The sequence below is a fragment of the Symphalangus syndactylus genome, chromosome 4, assembly GCF_028878055.3.
Source record: "Symphalangus syndactylus isolate Jambi chromosome 4, NHGRI_mSymSyn1-v2.1_pri, whole genome shotgun sequence".
Taxonomy (NCBI): Eukaryota; Metazoa; Chordata; class Mammalia; order Primates; family Hylobatidae; genus Symphalangus; species Symphalangus syndactylus.
In genome coordinates, this window is record NC_072426.2 from 27,838,960 (window position 1) to 27,865,571 (window position 26,612).

The 26,612-nt window shown below is 35.4% G+C and overlaps 1 protein-coding gene across 4 annotated transcripts in view; it reads left to right on the top strand.

Annotated features, from left to right (window-relative positions):
• PRKG1 (protein kinase cGMP-dependent 1) overlaps positions 1 to 26,612 on the top strand; it is a 1,318,464-nt gene that overhangs the window by 1,256,514 nt on the left and 35,338 nt on the right. For all 4 annotated transcript variants that reach the window (XM_055274328.1, XM_055274327.2, XM_055274331.2 and 1 more), the window contains one exon: positions 10,991 to 11,087. In XM_055274328.1, the coding sequence (XP_055130303.1) occupies positions 10,991 to 11,087 (97 nt within the window). The remainder of the gene's footprint in view (positions 1 to 10,990; positions 11,088 to 26,612) is intronic.

Below are 26,612 nucleotides of genomic sequence, written 5' to 3' on the forward strand. Positions count from 1 at the left end.
AAGTGTTACAGCAGCATTCATCTGAACTGGCATATGACTAAAGTGAAATTTGATTGCAGTTTTTTTCCCAGACTTCTGTAACGAGTGACAGATATGCTCAGAGAAACAATTATTATAATACTTTTGTATACATGCAGAAAAGGAAAGACCTTGAGTGGTTCCCGCTTCACCATTGCCTCTTCACTCCTGTGATTTGTGGGAAAACGTATGGAAAGGCACCAGTTTCTAATATTATAGTCATCTGCTCAAATTCTGCTCAATTAATTTTACTGTGACCCTTCTGAATGTGCAGAAACCTTAGCAGTGTGGAAATTTGTAATCCCTTTATAAAGTTATCTGATGATTTTGAGAGGGACACCTTTCCAAGGTAAAAGTGATGAAGAAGATCACACTTCAATTAAGCTTATTTTGTATCTGTCATCTCCTATAAGTATGCACTGCATTAAAAACTATAGAATGACTATATTGGCAGGATCAAGGTTCACATATTGTTAGTGATCGGTCATATCAATAGTATGGCACTTGAGACGATGTGATGGCACTTATCTCTGCAGACTTCTTCATCCCCAGAATGTCCTAACTCTAGTCTAATCATGAGAAAAACATCAGACTATCCCAAATTGAGGAACATTATACAAAACACCTGGCAAGTATTTCTCAAAAACAAGAAAGGGAGATAAGACAAATAAATACAAGATGATATTCTGGATGGGATCCCAGACCAGAAAACGGGCCATAAGTAAAAGCTAAGGAAATCTGAATAAAAGTATGGAGTTCAGTTTCAAAAGAAAACAAAACCCTATAGATTGCTTAATCATTCAAGTTTAAAACAATGTTTTATTGATACACCATTCAGTTTTTTGGCAGCATCATAGAACAATGCCAGATTTTGCATCCAATGGCAGTGACTTGATAACAAATGTGAGATGTTTCCTGGGACTTAATTCATTTGATTAACGCACCGATCACTATTACCAAAGAACTTAACATGGTAAAAATTTTGCTCCATTTTATTCTTTTCTGCTTAGTAATTTCTATACTAAGAATGACATACAGGCTTTCTCCATTTCAAGAATGGATGGTGTTCTCAAAGACCATTTGAGAACAGTTGTTTGGACCCTGGATACATTTTCCTGTGATACTTGTATACTAAGTAGTAAATGTCTGTCACACACATATCAAATAAATACTAATGGTTCTTTAAAATATACATGTGATTATTACCATTGGTAATTAAAACTGCTGTACAGACTTACTTATGAATTTCATTTTAAAATACTGATGCCTAGTCCCCAATCTCGAAGTTTTATCAAGTCTGTTTTTCACACAACCCGTATTCTAATATGAATCTTGCAAAGGGAAGGAACCTCTGGTCTGTTATAGTTCTATTTCAAACATCCAAGACGTATTTTCCCCAACTACTGTTTGGGCATTAAATCAGGGTCTCCTGCCTGCCTGTTTTGCATACCAGGAGCTGAAAGCGGGACTCCATGAAATGAAAACCTCTGGCATTATTTTCCCGAAGCAGGAGCTTTAGGAGTCTAGGATTGGAGGACAGAATTGGGAAGAGGACCATTGAGTAGCAAAAAGAGAAACTACAGGTACCAGAACTCTCTGCAAAGTTTGTATCTCTCAAGGCACTTGGAATAATAGAACTGTCAAGCTGTAAGTGAGCTTTGTAGACATGTCCAGTGCAAGCCCTTCGTTTTGCAGAAAAGGGGATACCTTGCACAAGTTGGCCTGGGGCCAGCTTCCTGATTATTTCTTTTGTTATACTCCTGGAGGCCATGGAGGGTAACTTGTAATCTTATTTTCTTCTTTCCACCTCATTGCATTATACTGTCTTTTTATTGTTTGACCCACTACAACCATGACTATATCCCTAAGCCTTCTGTACATGAAGTTATGCAAAATTCATCAGAGATTTTCTATTCAGAAGATCACTGCTAGTAACCATAGAGAAAAGGTGCAGCCTGGATTCTTATAAACATGAAAGAACACAGCAAAAATTTGGAAGCCAGAAATAAAAGCTGACTTCTAGTGTTTAAGTCCTGCCTAAATTTCTGTTCCCAGTTCAATATTTTGACTGATCCCTTTTATTAAGATTATAATTAAGACTAGTTTTAAGGTTTAAGATTAAATGTTTCCATCTTTCTTTCAATACTTTTAACCTCCATATAACAAATGACCTGAAAACAACGCAAAGACTCTTCTTAGTCTTTAGGTAGTAAAGGGATTTTTATATTTGAAGGCAAAACATGATCTGTCTTTAGCTATCCCTTCTTTAGAAATGAAGGCTATGGCAAAGATGTCCTCATGGAAATTGCAGTGAGAGCTCTGTAGTAATGCATGATTTTTCCAGGGTGGCATGAAGCAATAACATGAAGATGAGGGACGTTTACCTGCAGGCCTGAGTTGCTGCAGCAGTGAAAGCAGGAGGAGGAGTCATTTTCATCTATCTTCTTTCTCATTAAACCTCACCTCTCTGGCCCTGGGTAGCCATGCCATAATAGTCACCAACTCTGGACCACCCTGGTCTACAATAAAAAGCAAACAACTCAGGACTGAGATTCAGAGAGATGCAGAAGAAAATGAAGAAATAAACTTGCACTGAGATGAGAGAGAATTTCCTCAGACGCCAGCTTCTAATGGCTGTGCATTTATATAAAGGAAATATCTATTCTTGCATGAATAAAGTTGAGAACTTCATGCATTTTTGTTTGAATACATATATGAGATTATTTATATTCTGTAAAGCAAAAAAGAATCATCACTAAATAATTTAATAAATGAACTTTTTATCATGGCCAATGATTCTGTTAAAGTAACATATATCAAAAGGGAGAAAACCTTGAATTCTTTTCTTGCCAGTTCTTTATTCATGGACCTTTTTTAGAAAAAGAAAAATTTGGCCAGGCACGGTGGCTCACACCTGTAATCCCAGCACTTTAGGAGGCCAAGGTGGGCGGATCACTTGAGTTCAGGAGTCAGAGACCATCCTGGCCAACATGGTGAAACCCTGCCTCTACAACAACACAAAAATTAGCTGGGTATGGTGGCATGTGCCTGTAGTCCCAGCTACTCAGGAGGCTGAGGCAGGAGACTCACTTGAACCCAGGAGGTAGAGGTTACAGTGAGTCGAGATCACACCACTGCACTCCAGCCTGGGTGACAGACGGAGACTCAGTCTCAAAAAAAAGAAGAAGAAGAAGGAGAAAGAGAAGGAGAAGGAGGAGGAGAAGGAGGAAGAGAAGGAGAAGAAGAAGAGGAAGGGAAGAAGAAGAAGAAGAAAATGAAGAAGCAGCAGCAGAAGCAGAAGAAGAAGCAGAAGCGGAAGAAGAAGCAGAAGCGGAAGTGGAAGCGGAAGAGGAAGAAAGAAAGAAGAAGGAGAAGGAGAAGAAGAAGAAGAAAAGAAAAAAGAAAAGAAAAATTTATTTCAAACTGTGTAAAAAAAATTCAAGATTAATTATTTAAAATGAATATTTGCCAATACATTTAAAGCTGACAATGGGTAGCATATTCTCATTCATCTTTTACAAATGCTGCTCTGATATTTGAATTTTTAAAACATCTCTTTTGAGTACCTGTGGACTTTCATTTTTGGCCTTTAATTTTATTGGAACACACATAGGCAGGAACCACATTGTAGGCAAGAACACGTAAGTGCTTAGCTATAGGGAGGCCAAAATTGTTCTAGACTGAAATGTGTAGTAAAAGAACATATTACTCAAATATATTTTATAACTTTTATATTTGCCTTTGTTTTTCAAATATAAGGACATTATAAAAACTGCAATCAGATAGATAGAATCAGATAGTAAAAATTATTACAGACCAGAAGTCAGAATGGCAGTCTTCTATGCCTAGGTCTTTATGACCTTAGCTAAAGTCATTTAACATCTCCAGATTAGTTCCTTTATTTAAAAAAAAGTAATGTGGAGGTTAAACTAGATGAGGTCCACTGGTAAGAATCCACATTTTGAAGTGTGTTGGTGTTTTAAGATTTTGAGATAAAAACTTCTTTAAAATGGTGACTCCCTACTATCATGTTTAAAAGGAAAATTATTTATTTGGAATAAGCATAAATATGCTATGATGTGAAACATGCCCAAGGTCCTAATTTTTCCGGTGTTTAATTATTGAAACCAATCACTTATCAGCAGCTGGTTTACCCAGGTGCAAAATAGAAGTAAAAGTATTTGTTATCTTATCTTCACAAAGAATCAGCCAGGATAAATTAAATAAGAGAGATTTTAAAGTTGTGGAAGAAAGGTGCTTTCTAAATACAGAATATTTGCGTTACTATCATTCTTATTATGCAGCAGATATACAAAATGCAGTTTTCCTGTATATTCCTGTTGGCTATAGCTCCTCAAGAAAATGTATTTGAAAAATAAGTGGAACTATTTCTGACTAGAGTGCTCAAAGAAAAAGTCTATTTCTGAAAACCACAATTTTGGAAATAGCAGGAGCAAACCAACGTTATCTCAAATTCCCTGAAGAAGAGATTATATTTTCCAGAGTAAATTGATATAATGAAATACTTTAGATTCATTAAATTACTTTTAAACTTTCTATTTCTTTAAGTTATTCCTTCCACTGCTAAAAGGATGGTGATTACACCTACATGCTGTACAACAAGAATACATTAGAAATTGGCCCTTTTTGCTTAGAATTTTAGAAGTTTTCTTGTTTAAAGAGATTTTTTAAAACTTTATAGTAATAGATACTTTAGAAAATTGTTTAATTTGAAAACATGATTTAGCAGAAAATAACTCCCCATACAAACAAACGCTAAGATGGTTCTTTCTGTTTTCCAATGAAGTCAAAAGATTCTGCCTTCAAAGCTTAGTTGTCAATAAGACTCTTTGTCTTATAGCAATTAAATTAATAAGAGATGATTGATGACTTGATTATAGAGTCTACCATTTTTATTTTAGTAAATATTATAAAATAGTATTTAAAAAATAATACTTTTAAAAATATATATATAGTATTTTAATGTGTGTTTACTAAAACATTTTATTTTCATAGTTTTCCCCAAGAATTGATCAATCTAGACTCAACATGAAGTGAAAGTATACTGAAGAGTGGATGAGTCCAGGCAAAGCCAGGCTAACTGATTTGCATGTGGATTAGTAGATGTTAACACCTATTTATTTATTTATTTATTTATTTATTTATTCGAGGCACTTAGAGTAGACTTCTGTAGCTCATTTGGATTATGGATGAGCTGGGCTAAAACTAATAGGGCTATATTTGCCTTTTGTTCTGTTGGCTCTGAATTACCCATCTGGAATAATAGTTATGTTCCTTTTGCATGTGGACTTTACTTTTAAATGGTACATAATATTGTCTGCTTTGTAAAATAATGCTGAGTTACTTCTGTTATTGGAATGGCAAGGTGAAAGTAAAATTTTGAGTTTCACAAATTTTGTCCTGGGTTGAAACATTATATTTGGTTTCCAATACATAGGGAGAGATGTTTAGTTCTTAATAATAATGGTCAGTCATAAGGTGTAGCATCTGATTATGTTAATTTAAAATGACAGAATTGATTCAAGGGTATTACATCAAGAATGGAAAACAATTGTGAATAATAAGGGACACTTGATTCTTATTCCTTGGTTTTGTAGAGACTGGTAATATTGGAAGAAATGGAAATATAATAACTAATGACTATTATCTATTTTCCAAAGAAATGTGAATATGATACTGTGCAGATACGTGATTTTAGAAAGAGAGATGGGGAAGGGGAGGAAGAGACTGAGATTATTCTATTATTGTTTTCTTGTTTCTAATCTATGCATATGTATCTTGGTCTCATTTTTATACTTGCAATTTTACATTTTTATTGTTTTTAGAGCCTCCTTTGGTGTATAAACAGAAAGGAAAAGGTGACAATCAAATTAACTTTGTTACTCCTTAGTTCTTAAAAGGTCAGTATTTCATTAAAGAGTCCCCTATAGGCCGGGGGCGGTGGCTCACGCCTGTAATCCCAGCACTTTGGGAGGCCGAGGCAGGTAGATCACCTGAGGTCGGGAGTTCAAGACCAGCCTGACCAACATGGTGAAACCCCATCTCTACTAAAAATACTAAATTAGCCATGCGTGGTGGCGCATGCCTATAATCCCAGCTACTCGGGAGGCTGAGGCAGGAGAATTGCTTGAATCCCGAAGGCAGAAGTTGCAGTGAGCCGAGATCATGCCATTGCACTCCAGCCTGGGCAACAAGAGTGAAACACCATCTCAAAAAAAAAAAAAAGAGTCACCTGTAAGGATTAGCTATTGTCTGTGGTTTCTAATCACCATAGCCCCAGATGAATCTTATAATCAGACATATTTGAGAAATGATGTATTACTTCTGCCTTCTTCACACAACATACTTATTATCTTGTTGTACATTTGTATTGTGTGTTGTTAACCTACTTTATGGCTTTATAAGCTCCCTATAGGTAAAAGCACAACAGGTATGTCAGTGTTTGCACTTTTCTGGGAAGAAGATTCACAGCTTTTGCCCTATACTAAAATAATAATAATAATACCAATAATAATTTTTTTAAAAAATCATTGTCTCAAACTAAATTAAGAATGATTAGAAAATGTGTTATATACTATTTTATATTTTAGGCAACCAAACACCAGGAACTGCATTTCTTACTAAAAGTATTTCTGCTAGCCTTTGACCACTGTCCTCCCCTAAACACTGTTGCACAAATGGATTTTAAAATTGCATGAAACTGGGCCTAATGCCTCAGACCCAGTATCCCGCAGTAATAAGTTAGATAGGAACTTGGGTTGCAAATTTATCTCCTCAGGGAAAAGAAGGATGTTTAATAAAATAACAGGTATTTACTTAACCAATTATTTAGCCATCTTCCCCACTTAAACTTTTATTAATTCTAAAGAAAACAGAACATAACTAATTGATTCAAATTATCTTCAAATAATTCTCAAGTAAAGAAAAAGAATGAAAATGTCCCTCTCAGTTATGGCAAGAAACAGTTAAATATCTGAAAAATCTAAAATATCCATAGCTTAGCCCCTTTATAAAGATTCATTATGCAGTGATTTTCATGTTGAAACAACTATTAATTCAAAAAGTGAGAGTGTGTGCAGAGTCTCTGTGAAGATGTGACTCTTGTCTCTAAAAATAATCTCCCGAGACCAGCTCGGTCGGGGAGACCCTAGCCCAGCGGCGCTAGAGGAATTAAAGACACACACACAGAAATACAGAGTTGTGAAGTGGGAAATCAGGGGTCTCACAGCTTTCAGAGCTGAGAGACCCGAACAGAGATTTACCCAGATATTTATTAACAGCAAATCAGTCATTAGCATTGTTTATATAGATATTAAATTAACTAAAAGTATCTCTTATGGGAAACGAAGGGATGGGCCAAATTAAAGAAATAAATTGGGCTAGTTAAATGCAGCAGGAACATGCCTTTAAGGCATAAATCGCTCATGCTATTGTTTGTGGCTTAAGAATGCCTTTAAGCGGTTTTCTGCCCTGGGCGGGCCAGGTGTTCCTGGCCCTCATTCCTGTAAACCCACAACCTTCCAGGGCAGGTGTTAGGGCCATTATGAACATGTTACAGTGCTGCAGAGATTTTGTTTATGGCCAGTCTTGGGGCCAGTTTATGGCCAGATTTTGGGGGGCTTGCTCCCAACATAATCCAACAAGAAAAATAAATGCATATAAAATATTAAGCAAACTAAGATTTCTTGAGTGGGAAAGAGAAACAGTTATGGTTACTTTTCTATATTATTTGACTTTCCTAAAAATCAGGACCTGAAACAAGTACAAATAGAATGGAGGATCAAGAGGACAACTATTCAAAGACCCCTTCAAAATGTATCTTACCAATAAGATAAAATCACACAACTAGGTAGTGTTTTAAAAATTCACCTAGTAATATTAGCAAAGTAATTAGCAAAGACTAGCAAAGTGTGATTACAATGTTACCAATATCTTTTCATCAAAACGTGAAATATTTTAACTATAATTGGTACTTCTAGTGTATAGGGAAGTATATATCTAAGTGGATTTTGATGGTTAAAGAGAAAATTTCCACCATTTAAGATGAAACTTAATATGCTTATCCTATTAATTAAATACTATCAGTAATTAGTCAGGTAATAGCTATAAACAAAGTTGAGAGGTCTTTGCTATAGATATGCAAACATAAAGTAACTGCCTTATAACTTTTCTGCCCTGTATCTGCCTTTTGTTAGCAATGTTACTTTTCTTTCTCTTCTTCTCCTTCCTTTCCTTTCTCTTCTTTTCTTTCCTTTCTTTTCTTTTCCTTCCTTTCCTTTTCCTTTCCTTTCCTTTCTTTTCTTTTCTCCCTTTCCTTCCCCCCTCCCCCTTCCCCACACTTCCCACTTCTCCTCCCCCCTCCCCTCCCCTTCCCTCCCTTTCCCTTTCCTTCCCTCCGCTCCCCTCCCCTTCCCTCCCCTTCCCTCCCTTTCCCTTTCCTTCCCTCCCCTCCCCTTCCCTCCCTTTCCCTCTCCTTCCCTCTCCTTCCCTTCCCTTCCTTCCTCTCTCTCTCTTTCTCTGTCTTTTCTAAGCTGTGTTGGCTATTTCAGAACTATTGTTTATTTCTATTGCTCTAGGACCAGAAGAGCAGGGCCCAAGACCAGTGTAAAAAAGCCCCAAACCCTCTTGCCAAAATGTCTCATCCTCAGACTCACTGGGTAGCTACTTATCTCCTGGGCCATTTTAATCCATCCCAAAAATCTCGTATGACTTATGGAACTTCCTGAGGCTTTCAGAAGGTATAGAACTATAGGTTTTAACTCTTACTGTGCATCAAAATCACCTGGGAGCTTTTTAAAAATTGGGATGTCTAGGTAGCACGTCCAGAAATTTCTCATTCACTTGGTCTATGGCAAGGCTTAAATTAATTGTTTTTAAAAGATGCTCAGGTAGCTCTAATGTGTGACAAAAGGCCAGAATCCCTCCACTCGTCTATGTGTACTTCCAGCCGAATTTCACAAGGCCCCAAAATAAGAACTTTGGGAGTGCTTTCAAGGATTACAAATAATAACACCATACTTTGAATACATGAATGGTATCAAAATAGTCTGAAAGAGTTCACCCTGTTTGTTAGCTGGGCGAAGTGGTGCACACGTGTAATTTCAGCTACTTGGAGGCTGAGGCACGAGAATAGCTTGAAACCCGGGAAGTGGAGGTTGCAGTGAGCCAAGATTGCACCACTGCACTCTAGCCTCAGCCTGGGTGACACAGCAAGACTCTGTCTAAAAAAAACAAAACACAAAAAAACAAGGTTCACCCTGTTTGCACCTGTGAGATTTCTAAATCCAACAAACACATGGATTATTATTCAACAACGATCTCATTAAGGATTTAATTATCCAGGCGGCCAGGAAATGCTTGACCACATACAGTCACAGGGTCTGATCTCAACAGATGTCTTTTTTCAGCACCTGTTGGAGTCAACTTTGCCGCTAGCCCTTTCAATGGGATGGAGTTTTAATTTTCCAAAAGTAGCAAGCCAGCTGGAATGCTAGAAATGCACATTTGCTGCTTCTGTTCCATTCTAGTAAACCATCTCCCGGATCACTATGTTGATCTCTTGAGTGTGTAGTTAATGACAGACATCTACAAATACCATTAGGATGGACTAGCAACCTTGTTTATAAAAGTTTATTGGAGGGAGTTGATTTCACATAATTAGCCAATAATGGAAAACAATGTTGTTTTTACCCTCTGAGAAGCCTGTCAACAATTGACTTGTTAAAAAACTAGAAATGTGATTGTAAATTGAAGAATGCAGAAAGCTTACCTAGAAAGCTGTTTCACAAATCCCCCAAGTGGAGAGGCTAAATTTGTGTTTGATTGTAATGGAATAGCTAACATTTTACACAGCTTAATGTTAAACATACCCATGGCTGATTCTATGCAAAAGTATACATAAACAGGCTGTGTTAGTATCATTACCTCAAGTGCATTCATCATTTCTATTTATAGTGTAATACTGAATCAGGTGTTGCTGAGCTGAAGGTCACAGGTTATGCATAGCTATTCAAATACTTTATTTTTGAGACAGCTGAATTACTCCCTGACCTGACGTTAGTGAGTGGGCAGATCATCTTCATCTTTATGCCTTCCTGTCCTTTCTAAGAATAGCAGGGCCTTTGACAAGGATATATTTTAAGCAGCTCATATTCACTTGTCTCATCAGGAGAAGCTTATTTTGGCCACTTGCATGCGTCAGGTTTGCTTGTGTGCATAGTTAGACTTTTGGAATAGCAGTCCATGCTTCTCCACACCACTCATATAAGAAACTTGCAAACATAAAGACACTGAGATTGCTAGCTGAGAGTACTGGCTACAAGTCAGTGGGTACACAAAAACGAAGGGAAGACACTTTTTAGGAATGTGACTATGCTTCCAAAATCATCCATTTCGGACATTTGTGCATCAGTTCTCAGCTTCTCGGATCTGTTTTCATAAAACCTGGCTGTGAGTTCGCTCCGGAGACCTCCGTGATCTTGCCGCTTTTAATAAATATTTATAGGAGGCGCTGCCAGCCTGTGGATAAGGGAAACTGATGAGAAACTGCCATCCAAAATCTGAACGGCAAAAACAAAACCAAGCAAAACCAAAAAATCTAAAACAAAGCCAAAAAAGAACAACTCAAACCATCCGTGTTCACAAGAAGACACGTAGAAAAAGACCACCATGTAACTTTGATCTGATAACTGGATTTATCAGTCACTTGACTGGCATGCAGTGGGTACTTTGCATTTTTCTACCGTACTTTGAAACACAAGCGCAAATTTATGTTATTCTGCACAACTGGGACCAAAAAATTATGAGTGTGAGAAAACACAAACTCTAAAAGCAAGATGGAATGTAAGCAGGTAAACCCTGTTCCACAGTCATGTCATTCTGGTACAGATGTACGTGGTACTCGTGTTTGCACCTCTAAGAAATTTCCATTTTTTCACATCAAAAAATCCAGATATGAAGCTGAAGCGGCTTTCTTCGCCAACCTGAAGCTGTCTGATTTCAACATCATTGATACCCTTGGAGTTGGAGGTTTCGGACGAGTAGAACTGGTAGGTGATTGTTCTTTAAATGCTTTTGATCACCTCTGCTTCCTTTTTAATTTTTTCCCCTAGATTAAGATTTCTTTCTTTTCTCTTGTTTTGTCTTTCGTCATTAATTACCATTATTCCTAAATCAGTTCCAAATACTTTGCAGCAGACATGTCATAATTAGCAACAAAGTGGACTAAATTATGCAGTCAACGACCAAAAATAAAATAAATAACACCTTGCTTTTTAGAAAACCTCTTCATATTAAGTGTAAGGTAAACACATTTACTTAAAGAAGAGTCATTAAGCACCTCTTACCCAACTAATTTTCTATGATCTTTATTTCCTTAGTTCTGAGTGGTGCTTACTAACAATTATGCACCCTAACAACAATTATAATAATTTAAATGTAAATATAAATACATATAAAGGGAAATCGAAGCGATATATATGAAGTAAATGGCGTTGTAGTAGCAATTCTGTGATTCTGTAGTTGCAAGTACCTAGTTCTAGTCCTAACAGTTTGAATATTGTATATAGTTTATTTCACACACACAGTCTGTATACATATGTATACACATACACATACATCTATATATTCATGAAGATGATGAAGACACTTTGTACCAGTTCATACATGAAATACGTTGCATGAATGTGGTGTAAACAACATGAAAACATACTCTATTTTGCATTTGTTTGAAATATAAATTTAAAAACTGACATATTGTCACCAGAATTAGAAAAAAATGTACTCTTATGACTAACGGCATTTCAAGACGGTGTGGCTATAAACCCTAATTGAGAATGCAGATTGATTTCCACGTCTCTGCTGAACATGGAGGAGTTCCTGATATCAGACACCAGTACAGTGTGTGAGGGACTCCCTGAGACTGTGTACAGTGCAGTAAACAGTTACCGTTGCCATCAGGGGTCAGGAGAAATCCCCTTCCTTAAAAGTACATTGACCCAGCACTATTTTTATATTTGTCTATTTGTATTGCAGTTGGAATTTCTGACTTGAACAGGTAGAAAGATGTTCTTTACTTTAATATTAGATGAGAAGGTTTTAGAGCCGTATGTCTCACTGAATTAGTATTATGCTTCCCTTAACACTGGTTGGAGTACTGTAGTAATATCACCTGTGACTTGAAAGTCCATAGTGTGCCTTTGACAATATGAGTATTTTCAGTTCTGGGAGGAAAAAAAAAAAAACAAGTAAGGTTCTAGACAAACCTCTTGCTTTTCTGAACCCTACCAATTAATGTAGCCATGGATTTATTTTTTAAGAACTTTGGTTTTGTGGCAAATTATAATTGTCTGTATAGCTAATAAAGATTCATTAACAGCATTATACATGAACTGCTTTGATATGGAGGTGTTGGCACATACAGGCAGGAAAGAGGACAGAGCTCCCTGCCATGCAGGATTTATTTTCTGGTGTGTTTATATAGTTGTGTATTTCTGAAACAGTCTCCAAATGAAGCGGTATAAGGGACAGAATTTCCCGGACAGTGATTGTAGGACTGTTGTAGGTCCTTAAATATTATTTTTTAAAGATGAGGGACAATAAAACTGCTATTTTTGTTGACAAAAAAAAAAAATCAGCGTTACAACTTTGTGAACTCTTAGAAGTTTGATAACTTAAATGGTGATCTTTGAAGTTACCAGTGAGATATTTCATGAAATATAGGAATTTACTTAGGATTTTTGAAATATTGAAAATAACTTACAGGCACTGAAATCATTTCAAGCTAGAGAATTAAATACCAAGCTGATAGTGCAAATCTTCTAGAAAATCCTCCGAAAAGCAAACGAGGAGGTACAAACAAAATTTTGATTAGCCTCAAAATTAGGAAGAATTTAATGTGGGCGTATAAAAGTTAGCTTAGTTTAAAAACAAAAATTTGCATGTGCACACGTGTATGCTCATTTCTGTGTATTCATGTGCATGTTTGAGTATATATATTACATATATACACATATATACACATATATATGTACGTATAATCTCCATCCCCAGAGAAATACCAGATAGCCTAATTTTCCTCTCGTGGATATTATATTTTACTCTTTTAGACAGATGTTTATAGATAATGAACACCATAGCCCTAAGAACTAATTGAGATTAGAAATATAGGCCACTTTGCAAAAACTGTAGATATTACTGATGAATGATAAAATCATAATGGATCATTGGGTACAACTTCTACATCGGGAAGGGGCACATGTCCTTAACCTTTTAAGGCCACATCAGCTTTTGTTGTCTTGCACATCCACAACACACTGTAGGACAATCAGAGTGCCTATATTGTCTTCAGTATTCAATGTGGACCAGCCATTTAAGGGATCATTAATACGTTATTTTCCCAGTTCTTACCACTTACTAATTGCCTGATAATATTACTTTTGGGGTATTAAAATATTATCTGTGATTGTTCATCTTTTACATGCATTCAATGATGCCGGAATTGGGAGTTTGGCCTCATCACTTTGCCCGTAATTGTACATACCGTTGTCATGGAATATAATGAATCACCATAAGGATAATAGTATACCATCAGAGTTAGGAGTAAGATGTGGGCAGAGACCAGTTCTTTTGTGATTACAGAAGTTTTCACTCTCCTCTGAGAATGACACATGCAAGATAATCTTGTCAATATTATAAAGTGCTATTGAAGCAATATCTAAGCAATAAATCTTCATATAAGCTCATTTCATATTTATGTACACCGTGCTCAACATGTTAATACAAAGTATATAATACTTAGAATCTTAGTTTGAGTAATGTTGAGCAGGTAAATGACATTTCAAGATAATACCATAAGTTACACTTTAACTTTAAAATAGTATTTTTAAAAATTTCCCAGAAATAAGATTATAAAATTATAAACCCTCTAGTGGAGTATAAAGAATTTAGAAATTTGAATTTTTGAACTTAGTTTCCTGTTAGAGTGAAGAATGTAGTTTTCTCATCACTGTTTGACATAGAGATTACGTTTGTGTGTGAAGGTAGTTATACCCTTCACAGACTTTTAGCATTTCTTAATTTTTATCATTCATGTCAATTTAGATAAATGTAGATGGCAGAAGTATTTTTCTACAGGAGAATTTATAAATAGTTTATTATCAATTTTTGGAGGTGAGTACATAATTTTGCCACATAATAAGAAACTTAAATGTGTTCAGTAAAGAGTCCAGAAGCTTAAAGTGAAGATCTTTTATGCATAGGAATTGTGGTCTTAAGCTATTCAACCTCTTCCTAAATACTCTCAGTGTAACTGACTTTCACTTGTTTAATATCAGACAGTGTCCTGTTCACAACCATTTCCTCTGGGCAGTCATTTGGACTGCTTTCCTTTCTGTTTTCTGGCATATGCCATATTTTCTGCCTGTGTTCTTTATTTTTAAGAATGGTCTTTCTAATGTGTTCAGTTACCATCTGTTTACAGTATGTCTTCTAGGAGAACACATTCCATTTATAGTATCACTTTCAGCAAAAGAACTCAGCTCTCTTTTTATATATGACTTATTCATTAAAGCTCTAAGCACTGCTGTAAGTCATGTAGGTAATCGTCTTCATTTACAAAGTATGACTGTAAAATAAGGAGGTTGATTTTACAAATTGCAAGTGAAAATTAGTCCCTTTGCCTTATAGTCATATTCCCAATTTACTCTACTTTTGTCCTTGCAAGAAAGGCACCTGCTTTTCAGAATAGATTTGCACAAGTCAAAGACAAACTGATTTTTTAATATGCCAATAATATGTAGTTGGTGCTTTAAACATTAGATATTTAATCTGTTTATTTAGCAATCCAAATGTCTCCTATACCAGAGCGGCATACTTGGATAAAGTACAGGAACAAGTATAAGATAAACATAACCTCTGTCTTTTTGGATTATATTCTTTCTGCATCAGTTATTATGTATATATGTAGTGAGCTCTATGATTGAAGATAAAAAATTTAATAAATAGAATAGTTCTTAGCTCTAGAGGCTCACAGTCTACTGGGAGGGGCAATCATGTAAACTAATAATTAAACTCATAAGCAAAGCATGATCATCAGGGGTTCAGTGTGTGGAGGAACAAGACGTTTTGCAGGAGATAGCATTTCTGAGGCAGAGGGAGAGTTAAGGCATCAACATAAGTAACCTGATGCATTATGGAACATACTTAGTAAAATGAAACTATTAAAGAAACAAATGTTTATTAATAAATTAATATTATTTCTTTAATAAAATAACCTTTCATTTGAACCCTACTTTATAATCTTCAAATTACTTTCATGTTCATTGTATAATTTTGCCCTTATAGCTACTCTGTGAGGAGAACATGAGACATGATCCACATGTTACAGGAAAGAAGACAAGAATAATGCATATATGTGGTTTAAGGCCACTTAGTCATTGAAAGAGCTGTTGTTATTGCCCGGAATTACTGATTTTTTAACTAGAAGCTTTTGCTGCCATTCTGGGTTTTAAAAATATTTGGGTTCTACCCACCACCATCAACAACCACCACCCCCAAATCAAACAAGTGTTACTTCATTGTCATATGTACATCTTTGCTTTAAAAAAATTCTTCTGGAATTCAAGAACCTGAATTAGAACTAAATCTAGAATAGATGTAGTAATTGTCTGCTGTGTGCCTCTCTTTTTATTATATCCTCAGAGGCTCCCCTTTCTCTAAATCTTTTTCTGCTCCTATTTTAGTGGCAAAATGTCTGTGGAGAAAAAAAATCCAGCAGTGTAACATTGTAGCTAGAAGCTAGAGCTCTAGAATTAGGCTCTCTGGATTCAGATATTACCCATTGTGCATATTAGTCATTTACTTAAAACTTTCTGAGCCTTGGTTTTCTAGTCTCTGAAATGATGGTAATAATAGGATATGTACCTCACAAGGTTGTGAAGATTAAACGAGTTAAAGCCCTCAAAATAGTCTCTCACACATCATAGGTCAGTAAATGGTGTTAATGTTGTTATTGTTGCTATTATTATTAAAACATGCTAATGATGGTTCTTTTTATTTATCACTTTGAGCTATATGCATAGAAAAGGAAGGGAATGAAATTATTTTACTCTTTTCTTTTCCATTGCTAGGCCAAGGCCTGAGAGTGCAACCATTATTCCAATATAAGTAAGAGCCAGAAGTCTTCAAATGACCTTCAGTGATAACCTCTATTAAATTTCTCCGGACCACTAAAGCTCTTAACTTTCTGATCTGTCACGAGAGGAGAGGGGAAACAATTTTCAATATCCTTATGCTGAACCTGTGTGCACCTGAAGTAGCCTGCTTTTATTTATCCATTTCACTTCTAAATTGTGAAGCCCCACCTCTTAACCTCTCAATTGGAAATCATTTTCAGTGCAAACTGCTGAATCATATCTAGTTCTCTCCAGGCTTCTTAACCCATGGCACTTCAACTGGGCATATTAAAGACCTGGCTCTTGGCAAGTTAAATACAAAAGTTACCTCTCATTCCTTCTCTGCTGCAGTTCAGTTTCTAAACCACATAACTGGATTGCCCAGGAAAAGAAAATGTGGTAGTTGTGAGAACCAATTTATGCTAAGACAAGCACGTGTATTTCACAGGGTGTGTGTCTGTTCATGACATCCATACCACTCTCACAGCATTTTTGCCAGCTGCCTTGGCACTATAAAAACAAGCAAGCAGGCTTGGAGTGCTACGTAAACCAATTGAAAAAAAAAATAGAAACTAAGAGTTGATTAAGCAAGAAGTTAGGTGATAAACCCATTGCTCAGTCAGCAGGGTCTTATTGCGAAAGGTCAGCAACTTAACTCCAAAGGGAAACCCCATGTAAGATGAAAACATTTCAAGAGCTTCCTACTGCCAAGCCACACAGCATTGAAACAGAATAGCTATGGAGATCTTTGGGCAGCATTGCCATGTGTACGCACGGTGATTTATGCTACATTGGACACCTGGGGAAACCCTGCTGCCCTAAGGCCTTGTGTCCTCTGTGACTAGAGTAAGGACTCAATACTGGTTGAAACTGAAAGTTTGCTTCATTTTAACACAGCCTCTTCTTTAGTAGTACTCTATGTGGTTTATTATTAAATATGTAATTCTCATGTTATGTTTATTCTTCAAAAGAATAAAAACGGACAAAAATTATTAACTGTAATAAATAGCATTCATTTCTCAGAAAATAAGTTCTTCAGATAGCTAATGAAAATCTGATCTAATAAAAATTGAGCGTCAGTAGGTGTAGTAACAATATACTGCAACTGCTAAAATAACCACATGACAGTTTCAATGCAGAAATTACAAGTAGTAAAGCTTATCTCTACTTTGGCATACGCAAATAAAGTAAGATAAGCATTACTTCATCTCATTATTGTAGAATAAATTTTCTTTTGTACATTGATAATTATAATAAAATTTAGATTACATGAATGAAAACAAATATAAGTTACTTTCCAACCCATCTTGTGCAATTACAGAAATTTTATATATTAGCAATCAATTAAAATGCCTATTTTTTATTACAATTAGTTGAAGTTAGTATCCTACCACAAGATAAAATGTTAACAGTTTCTCCTCTAAACCTGCATATGATTTTAGAATGATCACTATAAATCTAGAATGCACTGGGCATGTCTTTCCAAAGCTTAAGATAATTGGTGATAAAACAGCTCTTACAAAAGTTAACATTTAGGTCATACTTGCCTTTTTTGTTTTCTATGACATAAATATTATTTCTTTAATCCAAGAAATATTATTTCTTTAATAAAATAACCTTTCATTTGAACCCTACTTTATAATCTTCAAATTACTTTCATGTTCATTGTATAATTTTGCCCTTATAGCTACTCTGTGAGGAGAACATGAGACATGATCCACATTTTACAGGAAAGAAGACAAGAATAATGCATATATGTGGTTTAAGGCCACTTAGTCGTTGAAAGAGCTGTTGTTATTGCCCAGAATTACTGATTTTTTAACTAGAAGCTTAATAATGGGTACATCACATTAGGCAAAAATCATCTGTTTTAAAAAATCCAAAATATTTGTGGGATATAAAAATATCTGACCTGATTCCTGCCCTCATGGAATTTCTGCCTCCTCCTAAGAAAGAAGATGAGATTAACATATTTGAAAAGTAGCAAACAAAATCTTATGCTATTGTGTGAAATTAAAAATTATGCAGAAGTGTTCTTAGTATTTCGTCAGGAGAGAGGTCATTTGAAATTGATGGAGTAGAAGAGGGCCTGGGAAGATATACAGAACTGAAGCCAGGCGGTGGAGAATAGGTTGGGATTTAAATGAACAGTTGGGGAAAGGCCATTCTGGGAAAAGGCCATTCCAGGCAAGGGTTACAACATAAAAGGCCACATGTTGTCATAGGACACCAAAGCAAGTGACCAGACTAGAGTGAATTACTGTGGGAGGAGCGGAGAGAAATATTAGATAGCTGATCAGTAGAGTATGATTGTATTATATTCTTTAAAAAGATTAGACTTGCCAAAAAAAAAAAAAAGAGTTGTTTGGACATTAAGTAATGAAAGAATATAAAACACAGACTCTGCTCTGAACTTCTATCTATGACATGAAAGAATGCACTATAAGGTGACTAGACAAGCTATTTTTACGTGGCGCTGCTCCCAGAAATAGACATCATAATTTCTCTTCTGACAAAAGTAGGTTATTTTGTACCACAGTGCAGTCTGCATTCCTGAAAATTTCATGTAAACACTTTCAAAGAGGGATTCCTTCCATGAGAAGGAAAAATAGTCCCTTTATGTGTCTTAGTTATGTAGAAAATAGTCATGTCTTTTTAAATAAAATGAAGTAATTTATCTTGCTTTCTGGAAAAAATATGAAGCAGGTAATTCTGTATGTTTCAATATATCTCATCAATTGCATATATTTAATTTATTGCTAATTAGTACTTGGTCCCTCAGTATTCCCCATTGTCACTGACATATACAACGTATCAGCTTGAACATTGAGCTATGAGGTCAGGAGCTTTTGTGGGCCAGGTAGCGTGTTCTTAGTCCCTAGCTCCAGCCCACTGCCTTTCACGTTCACACTGAGAGTGGGGAGATCATCACTACCCAAAAGAGGTTCAAACAAATAAGTTAAACAAAGGAGAGTCACTGTCTGGTCATCACTATGACCTTGGATGCCACATCTGCACAAACAAAGCAATTTAAATTTTTAATGTGACTGTTTTCCCTAAAGTAAACTGGCATAGGCAAAATCCAGTAAATTCTTATTCAACTTACTTAGCTACAGTTGATGTCCCTTCATATTTGTGAAAATCTGAAACACAAGATAAATTTGAAATACAAGAATCGTATGGGGGAAGAAGTTATCTTTTTCTTTTTTCCTTAATTTACTTTTATCTGAAAATGTCTTTATTTTGCCTTATTATTGAAAGATTCAATGAATCTTTCAATGGTTGGCAGGTTCTCCCCTACATCCTTCCAACCCTATCCTCCCCACCCTCATTCCCATTCCCCAAGCCCTGTTTCCCAGCACTTTTCAGTATTTTAAAAAATATTTTAAATTGTAATAGCTTTAGGGGGTACAAGTGGTTTTCGGCTACATGGATGAATGGTATCATTAGCCTTTTTGTAACATCAGAGGGACAAAGTTTGAGGATAGCATGTAATAAGACACTAAGATCTGATTATCAGCCATTTTATTAAAGTTTTCCAGTATGTAACAGTTTAAAAAAATTATAAAGTCATTCATCCCTATATTTCAAAAGTATAACTGCAATGCAAAACCTTTCATGAGTTAATTGGGCCACATGTCAGAAAGAGAGTTGAATTTCACAGTATGTGATCCTCTCTCTTTCATTTCAACTTATTTTAGATTTTCAGAGTCAATAAATGAAAGGAATTGAAATATAAATATTCAACTTCGCCTACGTGGTTATATGTGTGTGCTTTAAGTATTAGAATAAATTGAATTTATGTGAGCTATTCATGTGCTCAATTTAAAATATGTAAACAAGTTTTCAAAACTGATACACATATTATTTCCTTATACAAGTGAGATTATGCATAGAAATTAAAGTATTGGGTAGAGGATGAAAAATATTTGATTAATTGATAAAAAATAATTTAAAGTGTATTATAGGTGATAAAATCCTATAAATACCATTTTTAATAATCACTGCAAAATGAAGTAGTTTATTTAGCATAAAAGCAGTAGGAAATAAATGTTATGTTTAAGGAATGATAAGACACTCAATGTAGGTAGCCTTTTGAATGCAAATGAATGAATACCAATTCCTTAATAAGGGAAATTATAAATGTTCTTTCATTTGCAAGTAACTTCTAGAAAATTGTCCAACCCTTTGTTCACAGTATAATTAAAAATAAAAAAGTATTAGGTTCTTTTTCTGACTTTTCTCCAAACTGAAAGTTAAATGTCTTTAAAAAATGGAAAAAAAAAAACTTATCTCCTCTTCAAAAATACCTTTGTCTTTTGATAAATTTAAATTTAATAAGATAGATATTTCCTGATATTTCTGGTCACCAGCTTTAGAATTGATTTTAAGTCTGAAGGTAAGTTACAAAGCAAACAAGATTACTGATATTTTGATGAGGGGTTAAGGTAAACGAAGAAAGAAAAACAAGGACGAGAAGAAGAGAGAGCCTGTCTTGATTATCTTTCCGTTGTGCAAATGGCAGATGGATTCAAATGAAAAGGCATATGTATAAAATAAGCTACTTTTCTATCCTCCTTTCTTTTCAAAATGTTATACCTGACTCAGTGTCTGTGTGAGTGTGTGTGTGTGTGTGTGTGTGTGTGTGTGTGTGTGTGTGTGTGGAGGTGCTATCTGTGAATAGGAACTTTGATGCATAAAGCCTTTACCATGAAGTTGAGTCACCACTACAACAGTGCTGTGCCTCCATGCCTCATTCAAACATGTGTCACTCAGCCTGTGACAAGTTCCTTTTATTCTTCTCTCTTATGTATCCTATGAAACAAGGCAAATGCTATGGTTCGTTCTTAAATTTCAGACATTGGCCAAGGGGGAAAATAAATCATGTGATGTTATTGTGCAGAGAAAAGTGAAGGAAGTAGAGAAGTTATTGTGATCTCTGGTTAATAATAGAATTAGTATTTTTTGTTATTGTTGTTGTTAAGAAATGTTGGGGAATATAATCCAACATTGATGTGAATCTAACACTGATTTGTAGGACAGAAGGTTTCTGTTCACTTAAAGCATTTCATTTTCTTTTAAGAATGTAGTAAGCTGGCTTCTCCTGAAAAGTGGGCACTTTAGTTGGCCATGTCCAAAAAGTTATTTGAGTCGGAGTAATAAAATTGCTTTTTCTTTCACCATGAAAGGAAAACTTCCTTAAATTTAAACAGGTAAATTTGTCCTAGTCCTGTTTTCATTCAGTTGATTGGGACTACTAACTTAAAAACAGATTTAATTATGAGTTGTAATAGTAAGATATCATATCTTGGAAATCATAGTAATAATGATTATTCTCACATAACACTTTTTAATTTCTAAAGAATTTTCACATACACTATCTGATTTGAACTTACAATATCTGTTTCTATAATATGAAGCTGGTTTTTTTGTTTGTTTTTTGTTTTTGAGATAGAGTCTTGCTCTGTTACCCAGGCTGGAGTACAGTGGTACAATCTTGGCTCACTGCAACCTCCACCTCCTGAGTTCAAACAATTCTCCTGCCTCAGCCTCCTGAGTAGCTGGGATTACAGGCGCCCACTGCCATGCCTGGCTAATTTTTATATTTTTGGTAGAAATGAAGTTTCAGCATGTTGGCCAGGCTGGTCTTGAACTCCTGACCTCAAATGATCTGCCCGCCTTGGCCTCCCAAAGTGCTGGGATTACAGGCGTGAGCCACAGCACTTGGTCTGGTTTTATTCTCATAAGTAAGGAAAATAAGGATTTAGGATGTCATATGGACTTGTATACAACCACAGTTGGTTTATTATTACAATATTTTAAACTTCCAATCCCCAGTATCCATGGGGGATTGGTTCTAGGACCTGTCCTCACCAACACCTCTTCCTGCTGTGGATATCAAAATTTACAGATGCTTAAGTCCCTAATATAATATGGCATAGTATTTGCATATACACACATTCTCTCCTATATTTTAAATCATCTCTAGTTTATTTACAATACTTAATACAATGCAAATGTTATGTAAGTAGCTGTTATACTATATTGTTTAGGGAATAATGACAAGAAAAATGTCTATATATGTTCATCTCAAACACAACCATCCGTTTTTGTTTTCCTTGTGTTTTCAATCCTTGCTTGTTTGAATGTGGATGCAGAACCTACAGATGCAGAAAGCCAACTACCTATTATTTTGACAAGATAAGTTTTAAAGAACTTTGTGTTAATTATGTACATTTTGTTTAAATTTATTCATGATCCTAATTTTTTAAAAAATAAGACTTTTAAATTTAGGTTTTGCCATAAACAAGTAGTAAAGTCATTAAAAATGACTTTTTAAAAATGTGTCAATATTTAACAGAAATTAGAGTTTACAAATCTAGTTTTTGGCTAACTGGGGAACTTTTATTGTAAGTGAAATAGTAAGCATAGAGAAATACATTTTTGACATTAAATTCCTTAAAATATAAATGAAACATGTAGCTACCTGACAAACCAATACAGAACTAGAAGTTTTCGATTCAAGACATTATGAGTTCTCTCTCTTTTTAAAAATTCTTTAACAACTTCATTGAGGTATAATTTACATACCATAAAACTTCCCATTTTAAGGGTATAATTCAGTGATTTTTAGAATTGTATGACCATCATATAACCCAGCTTTAGAACATTCCTACCATTGCAATAAGAACCCTTGTGCCCATTTAGAAATACTCTCCATTCCAATCTCCAGCTATTTATTTATTTATTGAGACAGGGTCTTACTCTGTCACCCAGGCTGGAGTGCAGTGGCGTGATCTTGGCGCACTGCAGCTTGAGCTTGGAGGCTCAAGCAATCTCCCACTTCAGCCTCCTGAGTAGCTGGGACTACAGGCATGCACCACCATGCCCGATTAATTTTTGTATTTTTTGTAGAGACATGGCCATGTTGCCCATGGCTGGTCTCAAACTTGTGAGCTCAAGTGATGGGCTCACCGCAGCCTCCCAAAGTGCTGGCATTACAGGTGTAAGCCACCACACCTGGCCTCTCATCTACTTTCTATCTCTCAAGATTTACCTTTTCTGGTACAGATACTCAAATGCTAAAATTTTGTGTTACACTAAATATTTTTATTTTCTACATGTATGATCTAGTTCAATAATCTAAATACCCAGTTATTTAATGTATAGTAACTTCATGCCTTTTCTCCTGTTGAATTTTATGGCTTCTGTATACCCTGCTTCAGCTTTGTTATTATACTCCACTGCTGCAGAACAGGATGTTTACATTGCTTTCTGAACATAGAATCTAATGCCAGTGTCTTACAGGGCTATGAAGAGCTTTTTGGCAACAGGGGAATATTGGGAAATGATGGAGGTGGAACATAGTGCTTATACATTTATAGAGAGTCTAGTGGTTTGTTTACTGATGTTCTTATTGTTGATGGTTTATTATAGGCCTTTGGCTGATTTCGGTGAACCTGCCCTTTGGCACGGTTAATCTAATAGGATAAGATACTCACAGTCTCTCAACGTAGGGCTTTCTCTCTCCTTCCCCCTCCCCTCCAGCTTTTTTTTTCTTCTTTTCTTCCTTTGCAGAACATTTCACTACAGCAGTTGTCATAAATTCCTTAAGTTATCTCAATTTATATTAAATGTGAGTTACTTAAACATAAAATCATAGACCTTGCCAAATTATTTCTGGATTACTTACAAAGCCTTTTTCTCCCAGGTTAAAGAGAGCCAAAACTAAAAGATGGCTTTATGCTTCACCAAATAATATAGATTTCCTGATTAAAATTTTGTGCTATTTTATTTAGAGAAAATATTTGCCATTCCTATTTTGCAGCTATTACAATTACGGTGACTCTGCCTGGATTCCCTTTTGCCTTGAAGCCTATTTTAATGCTCTTCCTGAGAAAGCTACTGCTACTTTTTTCCAGTGTGTGTTCTTTGAAAGTTAGCAACACAGAGAATATAACAGAAACCAATCCCTTCATATGTTGGGGTTGAGAGGACAGAAAATAAAACCCCCACCCCCAAAGAGAATATGAACATAAATGTAAAGTCAAGGTCATACTTTCAGAGAAGACCATCATGTTTCCTTAAGCGACCTTTGTGTTACTTGGAGTATTTCCCCTTTTCCTTCTTCCCAAGATATTGCCACATGTTTGTTGTGCCGTTTCTATAAGGTTAAATATAATTAACATGCTTTAAAAATGCATATTACGTCAAATTGCAGATGTATAGAATTCTCTAGCTAGAATGAGTTTTTAAATATAATATAGTTTTGCCCTTTATTTTCTGAAAAGTAGTCTGAGGCCCAGTGAGATTATATGACTTATTAGTGAAAGATCCAGAATTAGGCCCCAGGTTTATGTTTTCCTTAACTCCCTCCATCACTGTTGTTCTGTAGCATCAGTTTACCTAAGGTAGAGCATGAAGGGAGTACCCTTCTCTTGCTGTGCATGGAAATGTAATTTGAAGCACTTCATATGGGACTTTGGCATAATAATGAGTCATGTGACATTGACAGTTTAAGCCTTGAATTTAAGAAATCATTTCAATTACAGTGTAGTTCAGGAAGTAATTTTCTTCCAAAATAATTAAGATATTGACAGTGCAAAACAAGCTATGAGCTCTTAACAACAAGGTTAAATGAATGAATAGATACAAATTCTCAGGACCAACTCACAGCCAGTGGTACTGAGCCAGTTTTAACCTTGCCTTGATCATAATCTTCCTTCCCAATAAGGGCAAAAAATTGGGTCCAGTAGGAAACAAGCCTTTTTAAGGCAAACAGGTACCCTAGGTAGAAAGGAAGCATGTACTCTATTTAAATACAACCAGCAAATGCATCTTCAGAGCTATTTAAAATGCTGATGACATCACCTCTCATTTTCAGCCCAGTATTATGCAGACATCAGCTATAGCCAGATAGTTAAGAACTTGTCAAAATCCTTGTCAAAAATTCCCACCTTAAGATCTACTTGGCCCAAGTATACATTCATTCAAATGTCAATATAATACTTCATATTGAAGTAACAATGTACTGTAAATGAAACATTTACTGATTCTAATTTCTAATATAGCACATGGCATTTCTTATATAAAATAAAATGAAGATCTTGAGTATTGAAATTTTCTTGTTCATTTTCCGTTTTTAGGAATTTTGAGAGTAAAACCAGTGTGGTATAAGCATCCATAATCTTTGTTTTTTGAGAACAGTTATATAATAACAGAAAAATGTGAAGATAGTACAGAAAATTCCTGTATACGCTGAACCCAATTACCCCTATTATTGACAACTTACGTTAGTATGGTACATTTAATTAATGAACCAATATTAATGCTTTATTATTATTATTATTATTATTGTAAACTTTTTTTTAAGTTCTGGAGTACATGTGCAGGATGTGCATGTTTGTTACATAGGTAAACATGTACCATGATGGTTTGCTGCACCTATCAACCCATCGCCTGGTATTAAGCCAGCATGCATTAGCTATTTCTCCTGATGCTCTCTGCCAACACTCCCAGCTCTTCCCTGACAGGCCCCAGTGTGTGTTGTTCCTCTCCCTGTGTCCATGTGTTCTCATTATTGAGCTCCCACTTATAAGTGAGAACATGCGCTGCTTGGTTTTCTGTTCCTGCGTTAGTTTGCTGAGGATAATGGCCTCCAGCTCCATCCATGTCCCTGCAAAGCACACGATCTCGTTCCTTTTTATAGCATCCACAATATTATAGAAGTAGCTTCTCAAATCCTTACTCATTTACTTGTTAGCACTGAGGTGGGTTGCAGTCGGAACAAAGAAAACACTTTGTTTGATACATAACACTTTTATTTAGTTTTCACAGGTAATCTATCAGGATATCCCCATATGATAGATGAGGAAATGAAAGCAGAGAGAGTTTGAGTAATTTGTCCAAGAGAACAAGCAAAAAAAAAAAAAAAAAGGTTGAGATTGAAAAAAATTTAGTCAAATATCACACTAGTCACACTCTCAACCAGTGCATTAGCCTGTACACCTAGGAGGTTAGGACAGTCTTCAAAGGAAGACAAACCTGAGGAACATGAATAACTATATAGTCTAGTCCTTGGCAAGAGGCAGAAGAAAAATATGCACTCCTGTTCTCCTCTTTTGCTGGCTGATCTCTTTCCATACTCAAAAGTAATTTCATAGCTCTAACCAACTTGCTAAAAAATCGTCATCACCATCATCATTATTATCTTAAATGGACACAAGTGGACTTGGTATAATTAATTTGGACAACAGGAAAAATAAAAAGCAAACTAAATGTCACCTTACAATTCATCATGGATTAGGTTTGTTAAAATATTTTTATAATAAAACATAGTATCTTTGGCTCAACAAATACAAATTGCTATAACTTACTCAGAGTTTACGTTGAAAAAAATTT